Source organism: Anolis sagrei, chromosome Y (genome assembly GCF_037176765.1).
Source record: "Anolis sagrei isolate rAnoSag1 chromosome Y, rAnoSag1.mat, whole genome shotgun sequence".
Taxonomy (NCBI): domain Eukaryota; kingdom Metazoa; phylum Chordata; class Lepidosauria; order Squamata; family Dactyloidae; genus Anolis; species Anolis sagrei.
The window spans coordinates 76,076,254-76,098,221 of NC_090035.1; the positions used below are offsets into that span (position 1 = coordinate 76,076,254).

Genomic DNA, 21,968 nt, shown 5'->3' on the forward strand with positions numbered 1-21,968 from the left:
TTAATGCTGTTGTTTAATAAATAATACATGATAATAAAAGCCATATTTATGTCTGCGCTAAGTGAATCATTCATCAATATGCTTGGCATACTATACCTCTTAAAGGATGGCTTTAGCTGCATATGGGTATAGGCTGACCATATAATGCAGTTTCAAACCACATGATATGGCAATGTAGATCCAGCCATAGTTTCTTTCCGTAGCTGATGTGAATATACTGTGGGCTTTTTACCAGTTAATATGGCATCAAGGCTAACAGGTTGAGAGGGACACGTGTATCTAATGAGATATCAGATTGCAGTCAAAAAGGCAAGAAGGGGTGGACTAGATGGCTTTAGGGAGGGTCCCCTCCAACTCTAGAATTCTGTGATTCAATAGAAACTGGATGGCCATCTGTCAAGGATGTCAGATTGCGGTCAAGAAGGCAAGAAGAGGTGGACTAGATGGCCTTTGGGAGGTCTCCTCCAACTCTAGGATTCTATGATTCAACAGAAACTGGATGACCATCTGTCAAGAGGGACACATGTATCTAACAGGATATCAGATTGTGGTCAAGAAGGCAAGAAGGGGTGGACTAGATGGCCTTTGAGGGTCTCCTCCTACTCCAGGACATCAGATTGCGGTCAAGAAGGCAAAAAGACGTGGACTAGATGGCCTTTGGGAGGGTCTCCTCCAACTCTAGGATTCTATGATTCAACAGAAACTGAATGACCATCTGTCGAGAGGGACACATGTATCTAACAGGACATTAGGTTGTGGTCGAGATGGCAAGAAGGGGTGGACTAGATGGCCTTTGGGGGTCTCCTCCTACTCAAGGACATCAGATTGCGGTCAAGAAGGCAAGAAGAGGTGGACTAGATGGTCTTTGGGGGTCTACTACTCTAGGATTCTATGATTCAACAGAAACTGGATGACCATCTGTCGAGAAGGACACATGTATCTAATGGGACATCAGATTGCGATCAAGAAGGCAAGAAGAGGTGGACTAGATGGCTTTTGGGGGTCTCCTCCAACTGTAGGATTCTATGATTCAATAGAAACAGGATGACCAACTGTCAAGACAGACACATGTATCTAATGGGACATCAGATTGCGGTCAAGAAGGCAAGAAGAGGTGGACTAGATGGCCTTTGGGAGTCTCCTCCTACTCTAGGATTCTATGATTCAGCAGAAACTGGATGACCATCTGTTGAGAGGGACACGTATATCTAATGAGATATCAGATTGCAATCAAAAAGGCAAGAAGGGGTGGACTAGTTGGCCTTTGGGAGGGTCTCCAAGTTAGGATTCTATGATTCAATAGAAACTGGATGACCATCTGTCAAGACGGACATGTATCTAACAGGACATCAGATTGCGATCAAAAAGACAAGAAAGGATGGACTAGTTGGCCTTTTGGCAGGTCTCCTCCAACTCTAGGATTCTTTGTTTCAACAGAAACTGGATGACCATCTGTCGAGAGGGACACATGTATCTAACGGGACATCAGGTTGTGGTCAAGAAGGCAAGAAAGGGTTGACTAGATGGTCTTTGGGGGTCTCCTCCAACTCTAGGATTCTATGATTCAACAGAAACTGGATGACTATCTGTCAAGACGGACATGTATCTAAGAGGACATCAGATTGCGGTCAAGAAGGCAAGAAGGGGTGGACTAGATGGCCTTTGGGGGTCTCCTACTCTAGGATTCTATGATTCAACAGAAAGTGGGTGACAATCTGTCTAGACGGACATGTATCTAACAGGACATCAGATTGAGGTCAAGAAGGCAAGAAGGGGTTGACTAGATGGCTTTGGGAGGGTCTTCTCCAACTCTAGGATTCTATGATTCAACAGAAAGTGAATGTCCATCTGTCGAGAGAGACACGTGTATCTAACGGGATATCAGATTGCGGTCAAGAAGGCAAGAAGGGGTGGACTAGATGGCCTTTGGGGGTCTCCTACTCTAGGATTCTATGATTCAACAGAAAGTGGGTGACAATCTGTCAAGATGGACATGTATCTAACAGGACATCAGATTATGGTCAAGAAGGCAAGAAGGGGTGGACTAGATGGCCTTAGGGAGGGTCTCCTCCAACTCTAGAACTCTATGATTCAACAGAAACTGGATGACCATCTGTCGAGAGGCACACATATATATAATGGGATATCAGATTGTGGTCAAGAAGGCAAGAAAGGGTTGACTAGATGGCCTTTGGGAGGGTATCCTCCAACTCTAGGATTCTATGATTCAACAGAAACTGGATGACCATCTGTCGAGATGGACACATGTATCTAACGGGATATCAGATTGAGTCAAGAAGGGGTGGACTAGATGGCCTTTGGGAGGGTCTCCTCCAACTCTAGGAGTCTATGATTCAACAGAAACTCGATGACCATCTGTCGAGAGGGTTTTGTTGGTGCATCGCCTTCGACTTGGTCCTAATGCGTGGCCATAATGTCCCTAAGCTGCAGATCTTCTGTCCAAATCCACTTAAAAGAATTCCCTCTTGGTTGGATTAAACCAGTTAAGTCATTAGGCGGCTGCGATGGATTCCAAGCTGATCAAGCAATATGCTGCCCCTTCTTTTCCCATCCCTCTTGCCTTGGGAAAGGCCTTCGCCCCATTCACTTTCCCTGTCTCCTTTCCATTCATAGTATTGCGGAAGACACAGTAGACCCTGTCGTTCCTACAGATTTGTTTAATCCTTTTAGCGAGCCCTCGCACCCGCTGGCAATCCTCACACCTTGTAAATTCCATTTTAATCATAAAGCAGTGTTAATAAATATTGGATTTTTTTTCTCCCTCCTAATCAACTTGATTGGTTAACCTTGAGTTCTAAAAATAATCCCTCTTGCTTCACCTTCTTCTTGTTCTTCTTCTTCGGTGAATATTTATTAATAAAGGATGCTCAAGTCCCAATTTCAAAGCAACAACCCAACACTTCTGGAGAGCATTATTATTATTATTATTGTTATTATTGTTATTATTATTATTGACAGACACACAAAGTGATCAGCTGGTTTTCCTCATATGGTCGCTTAAGTTTAGTGGTTCTTCTTCATATACCTATGCTACATATATATTTCTAAAATAGGGCTTGCAATGCTAAGCATCTACCCATCCAGATTTGCCAGGGACAGTCCCAATTAACTCTTTGCCATCCCATTATCCCAGGTGTTTTTACATTGTCCTGGTTTCTCTTCCCACTTTCCCCCTTTGTCCATTGCGTCATTTAATTGCTGCAAAACAAGCGGTTTGGAATGAGTCCATAGAGGAGAGGAGGAAGCCGAATCTTTCCCTCCCAGTTGACTCATGCAAAAGCAAACTGCTGCAGCATTTCTTGTCTTATACTTTCTGTTGTACTGTTGTACCCCACCTAGAGCCATTAGAAGAGACAGGTAAAAAATAGTTGTTGTTGTTATTATTATTATACAACAGTATATGTAGCTTCAGGTTGCCTCGAGCCATCAGGAGAGGCAGATGAATTATTATTATTATTATTATTATTATTATTATTATTATTCTGCAGTATAAGCTTCGGGTTGACTTCAGCAAACAGGAGAGACAGATAATAAATAATTATTTATTTTTATTGTTTTTATTATACTACGGTATAAGTAGCTTAGGTTACTTTGAGCCATCAAGGGAGGCAGATAATAAATATTTATTATTATTATTATTATTATTATTATTATTATTATTATTATTATGTAGCTTCAGGTTGCCTCAAGCCATCACGCGAGGCAGATAATCAATATCTATTATTGTTGTTATTATTATTATTATTATTATTATTATACTACAGTATAAATAGATTCAGGTTGCCTCAAGTCATCATGTGAGGCAGATAATAAATATATCTTATTATTATTACTATTACTATTATAATTATACTACAATATAAGTAGCTTCAGATTGCCTCAAGCCATCATGCGAGCAGATAATAAATATATCTTATTATTATTACTATTATTATTATACTACAGTATAAGTAACTTCAGGTTGCATTGAGCCATCAGGAGAGGCAGATAGTAAATATTTATTATTGTTGTTGTTACTATTATTATTATACTACAGTATAAGTAGCTTCAGGTTACACTGAGCCATCAGGAGAGGCAGATAGTAAATATTTATTATTGCTGTTGTTACTATTATTATTATTATACTACAGTATAAGTAGCTTCAGGTTGCACTGAGTCATCATGCGAGGCAGATAATAAATATATTTTATTATTATAATATTACTATTATTATTATACTACACTATAAGTAGCCTCAGGTTTCACTGAGCCATCAGGAGAGGCACATAATAAATATCTGTTATTGTTTTGTTGTTGTTACTATTATTATTATACTACACAGTATAAGTAGCTTCAGGTTACCTCAAGCCATCAGAAGAGGCACATAGTAAATATCTATTATTATTATTATTATTATTATTATTGCCAACATAGCAGTTTGAAACATGCAAATGTGAGTAGATCAATAGGTACCTCTCCAGTGGGAAGGTAACAGCGCTCTATGCAGTCATGCTGACTACATGACCTTGGAGGTGTCTACGGACAACGCCGGCTCTTAGGCTTAGAAATGTAGATGAGCACCAACCCCCAGAGTTGGACACGACTGGACTTAATGTCAGGGGAAAACCATTATTATTATTATCATTATCATTATCATTATCATCATCATTATTATTATTATTCAACAGTATAAGTAGCTTCAGGTTGCCTCAAGCCATCGGGAGAAACAGATAAATAATAATTATTATAATAATAATTATTATTATTATTCTACAGTAAAAGTAGCTCCAGGTTGCCTCGAGCCATCGGGAGAAACAGATAAATTATTATTATCATTATCATTATCATTATGATTATTATTCTATAATATAAGTAGCTTCAGGTTGCCTCGAGCCATCGGAAGAAACAGATAAATAATAATAATAATAATAATAATAATAATAATAATAATAATAATAATTGTTGTTGTTGTTGTTGTTATTATTATTATTATTCTACAGTAAAAGTAGCTCCAGGTTGCCTCGAGCCATCAGGAGAGGCAGATAATAAATAACATTGTTTGTCTGTTTGTTTATTTATTATACTACAGTATAAGTAGCTTCAGGTTGTTGGTCAACTTATGGTGGTCTCCCATCAATTTCTTAAGGTTTTCTTAGGCAAGGAATCCACTGAAATGGTTTTGCCACCTCCTTCCTTTGAAATTATCTCCAGCAGCACTTGGCATTATTCATTGGTGATCTCCCATCCAAGCACTAACCAGGATCAACCCTGCTTAGATCCCAAAATCAGATGGGATCCAGTACCTTTTAGGGTTTTTTTAGAGAAAACATGGAATATAACTAGCAGAAAGTGCAATGCTACGGTCCCTCGATTTAGGATCAGCCACTCAGGATCCTTGATTCCCGCCATCCAATCATGTGCCTGAAATGCTGATCATTTCTATCCCTTTTGGAGCCTGAAAACACATTGTCCCAAGTAGATCAGGACACAGATTTTCAGTTCCCTGCCAGACTGGCTCAGGGCCATCTTAATGGCATACTCTATTTACGCCATTCGCTCTCAATTACAGTAGGACCTCAGTATCCACTGGGTTTGGGTCCTGGACCTCCTGTGGATACCGAAATCCATATATGTCCCATTATATATACAGTGGCATAATAAATATGGTATCCTTTATACAAAATGGCAAAATCAAGGTTTGCATTTTAGAATTTTAATTTTTAAAAATAGTTTGTATTCTTTTATTTTTGTATTTGCAAGACTTCGATGGTTGAATTTGTGGATACGGACTCCACGGAGGACGAATTGTATGCTGTCCCCTGCCATGCATTGATGTGTTTTGTGTGTATATATGTGTGGTTTTGCGCATGCGTTGTAATATATATTTTATTTTTTGGATTTTTAAGTCTCTTCTGCTGTTTTTTTCCAGTGTTTTTATGAGTGACGGTCACTTGTTGGCCTGATACATGTCTTGTGTCCAAATTTGGTGTCAATTCGTCCAGTGGTTTTTGAGTTATGTTAATCCCACAAATGAACATTAAATTTTTATTTATATTTACTAGCTGTACCCGCCACGCGTTGCTGTGGCCAATCTTGCCTCTTTCTCTCCTTCTTTCCCTCCTTCCTTCACTCCCTCTTTCCTTCCTTCCTTCCTTCCTTCCTTCCTTCCTTCCTTCCTTCCTTCCTTCCTTTCTTCCTGTCTTTCCTTCTCTTCTTCCTTCTCTATCTCTTTCCTTCCTCCCCCTTTTTCTTTCTCTACTTTCTCTCTTTTCTTCCTTCTCTCTTTCCTTCTTTCCTTTCCTCCCACTTTCTCTACGTCTTTCCCCCTTCCTTCACTCCGTCTTTCCTTCGCTCCTTCCTTCCTTCTCTAACTTTCCTTCCTTCCCTCTTTTTCTTTCCCTCCCTCTTTATCTCCTTTCTTCCTTCTCTACCTCTTTCCTTCCTTCTCTCTTTGCTTCCATGCTTCCTTCGCCCTTTCCTTCTTTCTTTCTTTCCCTCTCTCCCTCCCTTTCTTTTCTTTCCTTTCTTTCTTTCTTTCTTTCTTTCTTTTCTCCGCTTCCCTCCCTCTTTCTTCCCTTTTTTTCTGTATTATCATTTAGCTTTTCATCATTTTGGGGGCCTTTAAAGTCCCTTCTGCTGTGTTTTTGAGTGTTTATATGCATGAAGAACATCCTTTGGGTTGTTAGGTGTGTTGTGTCCAAATTTGGTGTCAATCTCCCCAGTGGTTTTTGATTTCTGCTAATCCCACAAACAAACATTACATTTTTATTTATATTTATTTATTACTAGCCATCCCCTGCCACACGTTGCTGTGGCCCACATGGGGGTTCTGTGTGGGAGGTTTGACCCAATTCAATTGTTGGTGGAGTTCAAAATTGTATGTGAACTACAAATCCCAGCAACAACAACTCCCAAATGTCAAGATTCTATTTTCCCCAAACTCCACCAGTGTTCACATTTGGGCATATTGAGTCTTCGTGCAGAGTTTGCTCCAGATCCATCATTGTTTGAGTCCACAGTGATCTCTGGATGTAGGTGAACTACAACTCCAAAACCAAAGGACACTGCCCACCAAACCCTTCCAGTATTTTCTGTTGGTTATGGGAGAACTATGTGCCAAGTTTGGCCCAATTCTATTGTTGGTGGCGTTCAGAATGCTCTTAGATTGTAGGTGAACTATACATCCCAGCAACTACAACTCCCAAATGACAAAATCAAGGACATACATTGGATTGTTAGGTGTCTTGTGTCCAAATTTGATGTCAATTCGTCCAGTGGTTTTTGAGTTATGTTAATCCCACAAACGAACATTACATTATTATTTATATTTATATAGATTTATTTACTATATTTGTATACCGCTCTTCTCAGCCCTCAGGCGACTCAGGGCGATTTACAATGGCAACGATTCAGTACCCAAAAACACCATAAAACATTTGAAAATATTAACACATAATATAAAATCATAATAAGAATATTAAAACATAGATCATTTGCGTCTCTTAATAAAAAGCATTGACCCATCTTGTCGTCCAGCCGTTCCAATTCCTTTGTCTTTTACCTTATATAGATTAATGCCTACGCCTGACCTTAAACCCTGAAAATTATTATAATTATTATTATTTCCCCATATTAATTAAATCCAAAATAAACACAGGGAAGTGTCTGCTTCGAAGGGCCAGCCTCATTTTTGACCAGGGAATCATAGAATCAAAGAGTTGGAAGAGACCTCATGGGCCATCCAGTCCAACCCCATTCTGCCAAGAAGCAGGAATATTGCATTCAAAGCACCCCTGACAGATGGCCATCCAGCCTCTGTTTCAAAGATTCCAAAGAAGGAGCCTCCACCACACTCCGGGGCAGAGAGTTCCACTGCTGAACGGCTCTCACAGTCAGGAAGTTCTTCCCCATGTTCAGATGGAATCTCCTTTCTTGTAGGTTGAAGACATTGTTCCGCGTCCTCGTCTCCAAGGAAGCAGAAAACAAGCTTGCTTCCTCCTCCCTGTGACCTCCTCTCACATATTGATCCATGGCTATCATATCACCTCTCAGCCTTCTCTTCTTCAGGCTAAATATGCCCAGCTCCTTAAGCCGCTCCTCATAGGGCTTGGTCTTCAGACCCTTGATCATTTTAGTCCTAAATAGTGCTGTATTGTTAATATAGAGGCCTAAATACCTAAAGGTACCAAATCTCATCTGTGTTTCGAAGCCAAGCAAAGTCAGTCCTGATCACCAGTGAATATCAGGTCTATTTTAGAGGAAGGAACTGTCCAAACCATCTCTGGCCTAAGAAAACCCTATAAATTAGATTTGGAAGAACTTCTGGATCATAAGAGCTGTTCAAGGGTGAAATGGACTGCTCTAGACCAGTGGTTCTCAACCTACCTAATGCCATGACCCCTTAATATGTTGTGGTGACCCCCAACCATAACATTACATATCTTTAATTTCGCTACTGTTATGAATCCTCATGTAACTATCTGATATGCAGGATGGATTTTCATTCACTGGAGCAAATTTGGCACAAATAACCAATACGTTTGAATACTGGTGAGGTTGGGGGAGATTTATGTTGTCATTTGGGAGTTGTAGTTGCTGGGATTTATAGTTCACCTACAATAAAAGAGAATTCTGAACTCCACCAAATCAGACCTGGCCACACAGAACTCCCATGACCAACAGAAAATGCTAGAACGGTTTGGTGGGCATTGACCTTGAGTTTGGGAGTTGTAGTTCACCTAAATCCAGAGAGTGCTGTGGGCTCAAACAATGATCGATCTGGACCAAACTTGGCACGAACACTCAATATGTCCAAATGTGGACTCTGGTGGAGTTTGGGAAAAATAGACCTTGACATTTTGGAGTTGTAGTTGCTGGGATTTATAGTTCTCCTACAATTGAAGAGCATTCTGAACTCCACCAACGATGGAATTGGACCAAACTTGGCACACAGAACTGCCATGACCAACAGAAAATACTGGAAAGGGTTAGTGGGCAGTGTCCTTTGGTTTTGGAGTTGTAGTTCATCTACATCCAGAGATCACTGTGGACTAAAACAATGATGGATCTGGACCAAACTCTACAAGAATACTGTGGGCTCAAACAATGATTGATGTGGACCAAACTTGGCACGAACACTCAATATGCCCAAATGTGAACACTGGTGGAGTTTGGGGAAAATAGATCTTGACATTTGGAAGTTGTAGTTGCTGGGATTTATAGTTCACCTACAATCGAAGAGCATTCTGAACCCCACCAATGATAGAATTGGGCCAAACTTCCCACACAGAACCCCCATGACCAACAGAAAATATTGTATATTCTGATCATTTTTGGTGACCCCTCTGACAGCCCCTCGCGACCCCCTCAGGTGTCCTGACCCCCAGGTTGAGAAACACTGCTCTAGACAGTGGGCAGAATTCAGATCACCATCTTTCAAAGTGCTTTAGATGCATATTCCTGCATTGGCAAGGGTTGGACTAGATGGCCTTTGGGATCCCTTCCAACATGATGGTTGTATTCTAACCAATAGACTTAACCTGTTCAGGCCCTTTTAAATGGACAATAGGCATAAGTGGGAAGAGATCAGAGCTAAGGCTCATCTTTACTGACCATTATTTAATGCGGTTTCATACCAGGATCGAAGAAAGTGGTTTTGTCGTGCAGACAATGACACAGTTTGAAGACTGCACACAAGGCAGAGGAGAACAGAGCTCAGGCTCCATCCACACTGACTATTTAATGCAGTTTCATACTTGTATTGAAGGCAGTGGTTTCATTTTGCAGGCAATGACATAAGAATCCAGATTGATGGCGATTCCACAAACCCATAGAGCACCAGTGCGCATGAAGGGCTCCCTTTTGCATTTGTGGGAGTTCATTGTCTGACCACTGCAGTATGAAATGGCCAGTGTAGATGGGGCCTAAAGACGGGTCTATACTTTCGAACCAGCACAGACCCATATAATGCAGTATAGATGGGGCCTGGGTCTACCACACTGACTCTACGATGCATACAGTGAGCAGATGGGGTGGGAAAGGCAGGTGCATAGGCGCCGGCGCATGCAACCCTTGTCTGGTTTTGTCAGGTCTCCCTCCAGCTCCTCTCCGCCCCTCTCCTTCTCCAATGCGCAAAAGTAGGTCAGGTTCAGGCCCTCGTCTTCGCCAGGCCCCCGACCGGACCCGATGACCAGCTGCGGGAACAGGGTGATGCCGCTCACGTCGCCGGCTGCGTGCGTGTGAAGGGATGTATGCGGGACAGTTTGGAACAAGACCTGTTATGTCTAAGCTGAGGCTGGATTATCAGGCTGCCTCTCCCCCCGCTTCTCCTCCCTTTCCCCCAGACAGAACAGCTGTAAACAGCTGCAAAAGCTCTGCTCCGAAATGCCAAATCCCGAGATCAAGAATTATAACCCTTTGGCCCCTTCTGCTGCCCCATTTCCATCCATCGACATGATCAAAATGCTCAATATGCACCCTCTGAATGCCCCAAATTGCCCCATTAATCCTCTGCCGTCCCATTTTCCCAGCTGCTTTTAAAACATCCCAGTTTCCTCCCACTGCCCCATCTTTGTCCTCAGCTTACTTTGATTGCTGCAAAAAGTCATTTGGATTCAATTAACTGTATATAGGAAGGGGAATACCCTTTCTCGGTGTGTATACACTGTAGAAATAACACAGCTTGGCAATGTTGAACAGCTGTGGCTCAATGCTATGGAGTCCTGGGATTTGTAGTTTGGTGAGGCACCAGCACTCTGTGGCAGAGAAAGCTATAGGTTTCCCTCTGACATTAAGTCCAGTTGTGCCCAGAGGCAGCCCTAGGTAATTTTCAATGGTAAGCAAACAGTATTTTGGTGCCCCCCCTCCAATCAATCATTGATATGTATATTTTCTGTTCATCATGGGAATTCTGTGTGCCATATTTGGTTCAATTCCATCATTGGTGGAGTTCAGAATGCTCTTTGATTTTAGGTGAACTATACATCCCAGTAACTACAACTTATATGCCAAGGTCTATTTTCCCCCAAGAGTGCCTCAAGAGCGCCCCTGGGCAAAATGAACTATACTGCAAATGCTTACTTTGCGTAATGGGTTGAGCCGCCCCTGGTTGTTCCCGACTCCAGGGTGTGGTGGTCATCTCCATTTCTAAGCCAAAGAGCCGGCGTTGTCCGTAGACACCTCCAAGGTCATGTGGCCGGCATGACTGCATGGAGCACTGTTACCTTCCCACTGGAGTGGTACCTATTGCTCTACTCACATTTACATGTTTTCGAACTGCTAGGTTGGCAGAAGCTGGGGTTGACAGCGGAAGCTTACGCCGCTCCCCGGAATCGAACCTGTGACCTTTTGGTCAACAAGCTCTGCAGCTCAGCAGCTCAGCGCTTTAACGCACTGTGCCACCGGGAGCTCCTAGAGAAAGCTATAGGCCTTGTCAAACTACCGCTTCTGTGATTCCATAGCATTGAGCAATGCAATTAAAGTGGTGTCATACTGTATTAATTCTACAGTGTAGAAATACATCCCCCAGTAGGTTTGGGCAAAAGCAAACTGCTGCAGCTGCTCCTAGTTTGCCTCTACTTTCTGTTTTGATTACTTTTTCCTGTCATCACCATACTTTCTAAAAGGCTGGAAGGCTTGAAAGGGAAGAGACAGGCGTCAAAATTAAGTCTCAGAACCCATCTTTCTGTAGGAAAACATTGGATTTCGATTACTTATCTGTCTTGACAGTCTTGGGGAGAAAAGACTTTCTGACCAGGGATGATGGGCATTATCATGCAATCACTGGAAGACTACAAACATACCCTTTGGCTTTTTATTTTATTTTTTAGCATAGGCTGGGCATAGTTAAAGGTAAAGTTTTCCCCTGACATTAAGTCCAGTCGTATCCAACTCTGGGGGTTGGTGCTCATCTCCATTTCTAAGCCGAAGAGCCGGTGTTGTCCATAGACACCTCCAAGGTCATGTGGCTGGCATGACTGCATGGAGCGCCATTACCTACCCGCCGGAGTGGTACCTATTGATCTACTCACATTTGCAATGTTTTCGAACTGCTAGGTTGGCAGAAACTGGGGCTAACAGCGGGAGCTCACACTGCTCCCCGGATTCGAACCTGCGACCTTTCGGTCAGCAAGTTCAGCAGCTCAGCGCTTTTGCTAGGTTGGCAGAAACTGGGGTTAACAGTGGGAGCTCACGTCGCTCCCTGGATTCGGACCTGCTACCTTTCGGTCAGCAAGTTCAGAAGCTCAGTGCTTTTGCTAGGTTGGCAGAAGCTGGGGTTAACAGTGGGAGCTCACGCTGCTCCCCGGATTCGAACCTGAGACCTTTCGGTCAGCAAGTTCAGCAGCTCAGAGCTTTGACCCACTATTCCAAGGTTGGACATACCTGGCCTATTTCTGCAAAGTCTATGGATCCCATGTCATCTCCAGGAATATTTTGGGATGCCAAAAAGTGTCATAGAAGGTGTTTAGGATATTTGGTAGCAAAAATATTGGGGGGGGGGGGGGGGTTGTGCAATCAATTAGGATGTAGCTTGGAATACATTTGGGGATATAGTGTGCTCCAAATCCCTAATTTTCCCAAGCTCTGCATTGTACCCAACACATCTATGGGCCACCTCACACTACACAATGGCAGGACTATTATTCCAGCCTAAGTGCTACTATTTCATCTTATAGAATCCTGGAAAATGCGGTTAGAGATTTCAAGCAAAGTGGTCCATTGCTTCAAAACCAAACAAAGCCCAGAAATGTAACCCTGGCATTAAAAGTGGAATAATAGCACTATATTAGTGTGATGTGAATGGGTCCCATGCCTTTTCCCCCTTTAGGACAATTCTAATATGCAATGCAAGTAAAATAAGAAATATCCCAAAATATTTGGAAGCTTGTCATTACCTTCCCACTATCTTAAGGTTTCTTTCCACATCTCCTGGCCAGTATCAGAACTGGAAACTCACTATACTGAGTATGTCCAAATACCCACAAGCCATAATCCTCTCCCTGCAAGCAAACAAATAAATGGCATCGCACTTCAGTGCAAAAGAGTGAGTCATTCCCATGGACTTGCTAGATTGCCCATTTTATTTGGGATCTGATCATCTGAGGTGCTTCCCTGATGCCAGGAACTATCTTTTCTCTAAGGCCTTATGCCTTTTATATGCTCTCTGCCAAGATTTGCCTGAGATAGTTCCAATGCATCCTCTGCCATCCCATTTATTCCTGCGATTTATAAAATGTCCCAGTTTTTCTCCCCTCTTCCCTCCTTTGCTCTCAGCTTACTTCAATTGCTGCAAACAGGGCTAAAAGTGCTAAAGTAGCTTGAACCCAATAAACTCTTAAGTGGGGAAGGCATAAGATGTGGAGGAATCGTGCCTTCCCAGGAGGCTCGTGCAAAAGCAAACTGCTGCAAACAGTATCAATAGCCTTTTTCTATCTTGAACATCTTCTGATGCTGCTTAAGATGGGGAAGGAGGATGAAGAAAGAGGACGAAAGAGCAACATTTGTATTAGATGTCTCAGGCCCTACATACACTGCCATATAATCCAGTTTCTGAATCATGTTTCTGTGCTTAGAACTGGATTATATGGCCGTGTAGACTCGGGGCCCTTCTACACTGACGATCAAATCAGATAATCCACATTATCTGCTTTGAACAGGATTATATGAGTCTATACTGCTATATAATCCAGATCAAGGCAGATAATCTGGATACAGAAATTGGATTATATGGCAGCATGGATCCAGGCTCAATCTGTTTCCTGACTCAGACAGGTGTGTAACTCACCTGGCTCCCTCCTTTCCTTTCCTTTCCCTCCCTCCCTTTCTTTCCTTCCTTCCTTCTTCTCTTCCTCTCTTGTGATGCTTTGTTGCAAGGTTTCCCTTGTAGCCATAAACCTGCATGAGGTTTTACTTCCTTCCCACTTGTGCCTCATTCCTCATCCATCCCATGGAGCACAAACCCTCATTTTCGGTGCTTGCAAATGGCCTACGATGGGCCTGCTTTCGCCCCCACCCGTCGAAAGGAGAGCCTAGCAAAAGAGCCGCTTTTGCAGCCATTTTGGGGGAAAAGAGGCACTCCTAAGCAGGAGAGAGGCCGTTGCAAAAGTAAAGCCAGAGGAGCGCTTTTGGGGGAAAGGAGAACGGCAATGGCTGCGCCAAGGTCACCGAAGGGAGGTCGGGAGCTGGACCTGAGCCTTTCAACCTTGACTTTGGGGCTGCCTATGCCAAGGCTGGGGAATGGAGAAGGATGTGTTTGTGTGCATCCTCTGCAACACAACCCTGACAATGGCCACCCTGGCACTGACCACTCCACGATGATGGGGATCCCACAAAAGCCGACAGTCGCGGAGGAGACAGCGGGGGGCTTTATGCTCCTCCGGCCAAGGCTCCTGCTGTCGGGTGACGTCGGCTCTTCCCACGGCCGGCCGGGAAAGGCCTGGAGCCCAAAGGGGACGTCCTGGTCTCGGTGGAAGTCCCCAAGAGGCACAACAATCTGCCCCTTTCCTTCGCCGTCACATCGGATCACACAGACGCCACGTTGGAGATGTGGCCTCCCTTGCCTCCCAGCCGTCGCCCTCCCTTTCGCCGGTCCCACCCCGTTTGACCTTCACCCGAGATATGACACAAAGGCAGACCGACTACGGCAGATGCACACATACGTATATATGGCAGAAACACACAGACGTGTATATATATATATACACCCATATGCACAAGGAGAGACTGGGACCCCCCCCCCCCCAAGCACTAACCTGCCGTGGGGCCTGCATGGTGTGTCCTCCCGGCCATTGGTGCCTCCTTTTGGGGCGACGCGCACCAGGTACCACTAAGGCGTCCCCTCCATCTCCGTCACACTCCTTCTCCCACGTCCCCCCCCTTTCTTTTCCCTCCCGCAGCACCATCAATGCTTCTTCCCCCTTCTTCTCCCTCCCCCAAATCCATCACTGGAAGCAGCCCAAAAAAAGGGCCAATCCTCCTCAACCCCAACCTGTCACCGCTGGCGAAGGAAAACAAGCCGGGGACACATGAAGGGGGATAATCGAACCATCATAAGAGGCAAAGGCAGGCAGGAGATTTCCGTACCTCTATACATACCGTACATACATACAGACACATATACATGCATAGTCTATCCACACCCACCAGATCTTCCTGCCATCTCCTTCCCAACGCAGCCAGTCTCCTAAGAAGACATGCTTAGCATATTTCTAGATCTCTCTCTCTCTCTTTCTCTCTCTCTCTCTCTTCTGCTTCGCTCCCGCCCTGCTTTCCTCAAACTATACAACCGCAGACACACTTTGGATAAAACCCCATTTTCCTCATAAATAGGGGAGACCCCCCCCCCCAAATGGATGCTCTTTCGGATGCAACATTTATGGCTTCTCCAATGCTGAGCATCCCCAAATGTTAATGACATCTGGAGGGTGAGTGTATGTGCATGAGGGACAGAGAGAGGAACCGCTCATGTGTGTCCATCTATTCTCTCATCATTCCAAGCCATGAAACCGAAAGACATCCGATAAGTATAATATGATCATAAAGATAATGAGAACTGGACAGGGACAGAGAAGGGGATGGCAATGGGCAGCAATTGCTATGTTTTCAAAGGCAACGAAGGAACCAAAATCTGGCACAAGAGAGATAGAACGTGGCACATTATAAACGCCTATCTCAGTATCAATTGGAATTCAAATGCAAGGAAGCACCAATCTGAATTTTTCATACATATACATATATACATATGCATATCTAAAGCTCGGAAATGCTTCCAAGCCCTGAGTATTTGCATTCAGCCCACTATCCACCATCTCCCACTAATCCCTGGATCTGCACAACTGCCCTTTTCAACATCCCGGCCGATCTGGCGTCCCCTTTTTCACGTTCAGCCTTTCACATCCTTCCCGTCTCCATTTCCTTAGACAGATGGGAAGGCGGGGTAGACTGCTTTTCCATAGTCTATATGTGGGGAGAGGGGGGGGGATTTTCCACCCTTCACCCCCCCCCCTCCTCGTTCCGCGAAATCGTACATTTATTCCAACCGACTCCATTTTGACAGAACAGGCAGCATAGATACAGACTATGGAAAGCTTTCGCGTCGAAGGGCTGGAGGATGGGATGGAGGCAGGATATACATTTTATCCTCCTTGGGAGAAATAAAATGGTGCATTTGATAGGAGTTGGGTTGAGCCAGATTTAGGACGGTTTGTGGGAGGAATGGTGACGAAGACATGCACTGAATCGCCGAAATCTTAAGGGACCGAACCAGAAAGGGTTTGCACCTAGCTCTTGAATCCTACAAAGGAATGGTTACATTATTTTTTGTAGGAGGATACGAAAGATAAGAAAGAGGAGTACATTCATAGGCTCTGCTCCTGACAAGAGAGTGGATGAGAGAGAGAAAAAGAACGAGAGATGGTTGCAAAGGGATGAAAGAAAGGACAGATGGAGGCAGGAGAGATACAGGGTCCACACAAGGGGTTCGGTTTTGGTGCAGAGATGGAGAAAACAGTCTCTGCTTAGCACACAAGAGGCAGGGATGGAGCCAAGGGGATATTTATGGGGTGGATAAAGGGGTCCCAATGTTCTTTGTGGTGAGATGAAAAGACCAGGCCTTCTTTCAAGGGACCAGTTTGGAGAGCCAAACAAAAAGGAACACAACTATCTGTCATTTTTGTGATTCTGTCTCCACCATAATTGAGGGATACAAAGAGGATGCTGGATAGATTTGAAGGGCCAAATTGACCCAAAGGAAACAAAGAAGAGAAATATCTCTACTTTGCAAGGGAAGCATTAGGAGGAAAGTCAACATTAAGGGAGGCCTCTCCACCATCACATTCGACCAAAGAAAAGGAAGAAAAATTGCTATCCTCGCCTTGCGATGGAGATATTTATTTGGAAGGAAGTCGGCAGCAAGGGTAGCATTTGGGAACCTATCCCCATCATCACAAAATATTTCAAATCCAGTCTTTCTCCCCTCTATGTGCCATCACTTAAAGGAGGAAATGGATATATGTGAAAGGCCAAATGTCCAGCAGGAACTAAATGGAAAGATCTACGATGCTATGCTTCCATTTCCTTGGAAGTAAGATATTAAGAGTGAGGATGACAAGGAGAAAGGAAAATCATATTTGTGAGATTCACATTCTCATGGGATGGCTTTGTGAGGGAGGTTTTGGGGAGAAGAAAGGGACAGGCCTTTGGAGAGAGGGGGGGGGACCTATTTGAAGGGTCAAAGAAAGGGAAACATCTGCCATTCTATTCTTCCACCTTGCAAGGCAAGAAAGGCGGCAGCGAGGGTGACATTTGGGACTCTTTCTCCATCCCATTATATCCAACCTGAACCCAGCCTTTCTCCTCTTGTTTGTGCTATCCATCACTCCTCTCCTTGAAAGAGGAGGATGCAATATTTGAAGGGCTCAAAGAAAAGAAACAAGAGATCTAATGCCTCTAATGCCTTCCACCTTAGAAACAGAGATCTCTACGGATCCAAGGCTTCCATCTCCAGCTTGGGAAGGAGATATTCAGAGCGAGGGTGACAGGGGCAAAAGGGGAAAGAGAGAGAATTTTTTTTTTTGGGGGGGGGGAATAAATAAAGAGAATATTTGTGGGGTGGATAAAGAGGTCCACAAGTCCATGGTCCTGGGGAGATTTTGGACAGGCCTATCTGGGTGGGGGACCTATACGAAAGGGTGAATGGAAAGAAAGAGAAATCTTGGCCATTCTTGGTAAGGAGATATTCGGAGCGAGGGTGACAGGGGCAAAAGGGGAAAGAGAAAGAATATTTTGGGGGTGGGGGATAAAGAGAGAGAATATTTGTGGGGTGGATAAAGAAGTCCACAAGTCCATGGTTTTGGAGAAATTTAGGACAGGCCTATCAGGGTGGGGGACCTATACGAAGGGCTGAAAGGAAAGAAAGAGAAATTTTGGCCATTCTTGGGAATGAGATATTCGGAGCAAAGGTGACAGGGGCAAAGGGGGAAAGAGAGAGACTATTTGTGGGGGGCATGAAGAGGTCCACAAGTCTATGTTTTTGGAAAGATTCGGGGCAGGCCTATCAGGGTGGGGGATCTATACGAAGGGCTGAAAGGAAAGAAAGAGAAATCTCTTCCATTCTTGGGAATGAGATTTTCGGAGCGAGGGTGACAGGGGCAAAAGGGGAAAGAGAGAGAATATTTGTGGGGATAAAGAGGTCCAAAAGCCCATGGTTTTGGGGAGATTTTGGACAGGCCTTTCAAGTGAGGGGGGAACCTATATGAAGAGCTAAATGGAAAGAAAAAGAAATCTCTTCCATTCTAGGGAAGGAGATACTCGGAGCGAGGGTGACACGGGCAAAGAGGGAAAGAGAGAAAATATTTGTGGGGAGGGGGGATAAAGATGTCCAAAAGCCTATGGTTTTGGATACATTTTGGACAGGCCTTTCGTGGTGAGGGGGAATCTATATGAAGGGCTGAATGGAAAGAAAAAGAAATCTTTCCCATTCTTGGGAAGGAGATATTCGGAGTGAGCGTGACAGGGACAAAAGGGGAAATAGAGAGAATATTTATGGGGAGGGGGGATGAAGAGGTCCACAAGTCCATGGTTTTGGAGAGATTTAAGACAGGCCTTTCAGAGTGGGGGACTTATGTGAAGGGCTGAATGGAAAGAAAGAGAAATCTCTGCCATTCTTGGGAAGGAGATACTCGGAGCGAGGGTGACACAGGCAAAGGGGAAAAGAGAGAATATTTGTGGGGAGGGGGATAAAGAGAGAGAATATTTGTGGGGTGGATAAAGAAGGATAATATTTGTGGGGTGGATAAAGAGGTCCACGAGTCCATGGTTTTGGAAACATTTTGGACAGACCTTTCAAGGGAAGGGGGGAACCTATATGAAAGGCTGAATGGAAAGAAAGAGAATTCTCTGCCATTCTTGGGAAGGAGATATTCCGAGCGAAGGTGACACAGGCAAAAGGGGAAAGAGAGAGAATATTTATGGGGAGGGGGATAAAGAGGTCCGCAAGTCCATGGTTTTGGGGAGAGGTTTTGGACAGGCCTTTCAAGTGAGGGGGGATCCTATGTGAAGGACTAAATGGAAAGAAAAAGAAATCTCTGCCATTCTTGGGGAGGAGATATTCGGAGCGAGGGTGACACAGGCAAAGGGGGAAAGAGAAGAGAATATTTGTGGGGAGGGGGATAAAGAGGTCCACAAGTCCATGGTTCTGGGGAGAGATTTTGGACAGGCCTTTCAAGTGAGGGGAGATCCTATGTGAAGGACTAAATGGAAAGAAAGAGAAATCTCTGCTATTCTTGGGGAGGAGATATTCGGAGCGAGGGTGACACAGGCAAAGGGGAAAAGAGAAGACAATATTTGTGGGGAGGGGGATAAAGAGGTCCACAAGTCCAGGATTTTGGGGAGAGATTTTGGACAGGCCTTTCAAGTGAGGGGGGGGGGGATCCTATGTGAAGGACTAAATGGAAAGAAAGAGAAATCTCTGCCATTCTTGGGGAGGAGATATTCGGAGCGAGGGTGACACAGGCAAAGGGGGAAAGAGAAGAGAATATTTATGGGGAGGGAGATAAAGAGGTCCACAAGTCCAGGATTTTGGGGAGAGATTTTGGACAGGCCTTTCAAGTGAGGGGGGATCCTATGTGAAGGACTAAATGGAAATCTAGTCCTTCACAAAGAGAAATCTCTGCCATTCTTGGGAAGGAGATATTCGGAGCGAGGGTGACACAGGCAAAGGGGGAAAGAGAAGAGAATATTTGTGGAGGGGAGGATAGAGGTCCACAACTCCATGGTTTTGGACTCCACCTTGCAAGGGAGGTAGATGGTGATGGTGGTGATGGTGATGGTAGTGGTGATGATGGTGTGATGTTCATGGTGGTGATGGTGATAATGATGATGATGATAATAATAACAATAACAGTATCCATATTTGGAGTGACATTTCAACCCCGGCTCGTCTTCCACTCACCGCCAGTGTTGCTCCTCTTGGTGCTGATGGCCTCGGTGGGTGTCTCCAGAGGCCTCTTCCTGGAGTCGGGGGGCTCCGAATCCATGTGGGGAGCCTGCGAAGGGGCCTGTGGGCTGGTGTGGCTCTGGGCCTGGGCCTGGGACCCTCCGGGGGCCTGCGGCGGAGGCTGCGGCGGCTGTTGCTGTGGCGCCGGAGGGAAGAGGCCGTTCTGATGCACCGATCCGCCTGCCATCATCTTCATCCCGAGGGCGCGGAGGACTTCCCCTCCGCGGTACCCGAGAAACTCCAGCAGGGGGAGGAGGGAGCCAGGAAAGAGGGAGAAAAAAACACACAGAAAGAAAGAAAGAAGGGGAAAAAAGGGGAGAAAGATGGGGAGAAAGATGCTCCAAAAGGATGCTGGTGGGTCTGGACCAAAGTGCCCTAGAGGTCAGGCCTTGGAAGGGGTCAGGCCTGGGCTCTTGTCCTGAGCATCCCTAGTTTTGAGAGGCAAGGACAACAAAGCAAGAAGGGAAGAAGAAGAGGAAGAAGCAAAGGGAGGGATGGATTGGAGGATGCTGATACCCGAAAGAAGCCAAGGGAAGGATGGAGAATGCTGATACCCAGCTTGGGTTGGGAAATGTGCAAAGAGGGTGATGGAGGGACGGCTTGGAGAGGGATCGTAGGAAGGGAAAGGGTGCAAAGGAGGGCAAGCGAGGGTCCAGGGAGAGGAAGGGGAGCTGCGGCCGGCCTCAACGCTTGCTTCTCCTCCTCCTCCTCCTTCAGCGCATCCCTCTTGTAGCCTGTCCTGGATGGCAATGGAGCCCAGAGCCCAGCCCAGCCCCTGACGTTGGAGGAAAGAGAGAAAGAGAGAGACCCACCTCCCTCCCTCCTTCCCTCCCTTTGAGCAGATTTGCAGCCCAAGCTGACAAGGGGGGGGGGAGAGAAAGGGGGAGGAAGAAGAGGAAGAGAGAGGAGCTATTCTTTGCCTTTGGGGGCTTGGCAGAGAGGAGGGGGAAGCAGGTGGGAGGGAATGAAGGAAGGAGAGAGAAAGGGAGGAAGAGGAGAGAGGCAGCTGGGCGCTTGGGGGCAAAGGAAAGGGGGTTCCCAGCCCCCTTTTTTATGGCCTAGGCACCTCTAAAACGCCTCCCCCCTTGTGACATATCATTATTCTTATTCTTCCAGAAGGGAACTCCTATTCATTCACGTGGAGGAAGCCTCAGAAAGGCCATCCGCTTGGTCTAAGGCTTCCAAAGGACACGGCAAGGGGGAAAAAGAAAAGAAAGGACAGTTAAAGTACCAAAGAAACCACTAAGACAGAAACAACAACAATAATAACAACAACAACTATAAATAAAGCTTCCAAACATATTTGAGTGTACTGCGTAGGATTCGGGAGGGTCCAACTTTGGTGTCCAACTTCATGGGCAAAGTGTCTTTTCTTTGGCGAAGTCGGCGAGAGTAATATCCTGTCGCCTGACTTTGATTTTCTCGCGGCTGATCCTCTATTTTTATTATTTTGCTTTCATTGGCAGCAGCTGGACACCGGGCACATTCTGGTTTTAATTTCCAAAATGGGCACATTGGCATATAGATAGATAGATAGATAGATAGATTGATTGATTGATTGATATATTGATATACTGTATATGACATGGTCCCTAGATCCATAGAAAATGCAAACAAACTCACTATTCAGTTCTTGTGGGTTTTTTCGGGCTATATGGCCATGTTCTAGAGGCATTTCTCCTGACGTTTCGCCTGCATCTATGGCAAGCTTCCTCAGAGGGTGAGGTCACCCTCACCCTCTGAGACCTCACCCTCTGAGGAAGCTTGCCATAGATGCAGGCGAAACGTCAGGAGAAATGCCTCTAGAACATGGCCATATAGCCCGAAAAAACCCACAAGAACTGAGTGATTCCGGCCATGAAAGCCTTCGACAATACATTGAACAAACTCACTATTGTATTGTCGAAGGCTTTCATGGCTGGAATCACTGGGTTGTTGAAGGTTTTTCGGGCTGCATGGTCATGGTCTAGAGCAG

At 44.9% G+C, this 21,968-nt stretch overlaps 1 protein-coding gene across 3 annotated transcripts in view; it reads right to left on the reverse strand.

Annotated features, from left to right (window-relative positions):
* Positions 1-20,825, reverse strand: part of LOC132782140 (RNA-binding protein Nova-2) — a 68,896-nt gene extending 48,071 nt beyond the window's left edge. Inside the window, exon 1 of one of the 3 annotated variants that reach the window (XM_060786846.2) lies at positions 19,949-20,825. In XM_060786846.2, the coding sequence (XP_060642829.1) occupies positions 19,949-20,189 (241 nt within the window). In that variant the 5' untranslated portion in view covers positions 20,190-20,825. Of the gene's footprint in view, positions 1-14,750; positions 14,861-15,141; positions 15,235-19,948 lie in introns of those variants that run through there. The other 2 variants (XM_060786848.2, XM_060786847.2) reach the window with 2 other exon arrangements.
* Positions 20,826-21,968: the final 1,143 nt, after the last annotated feature.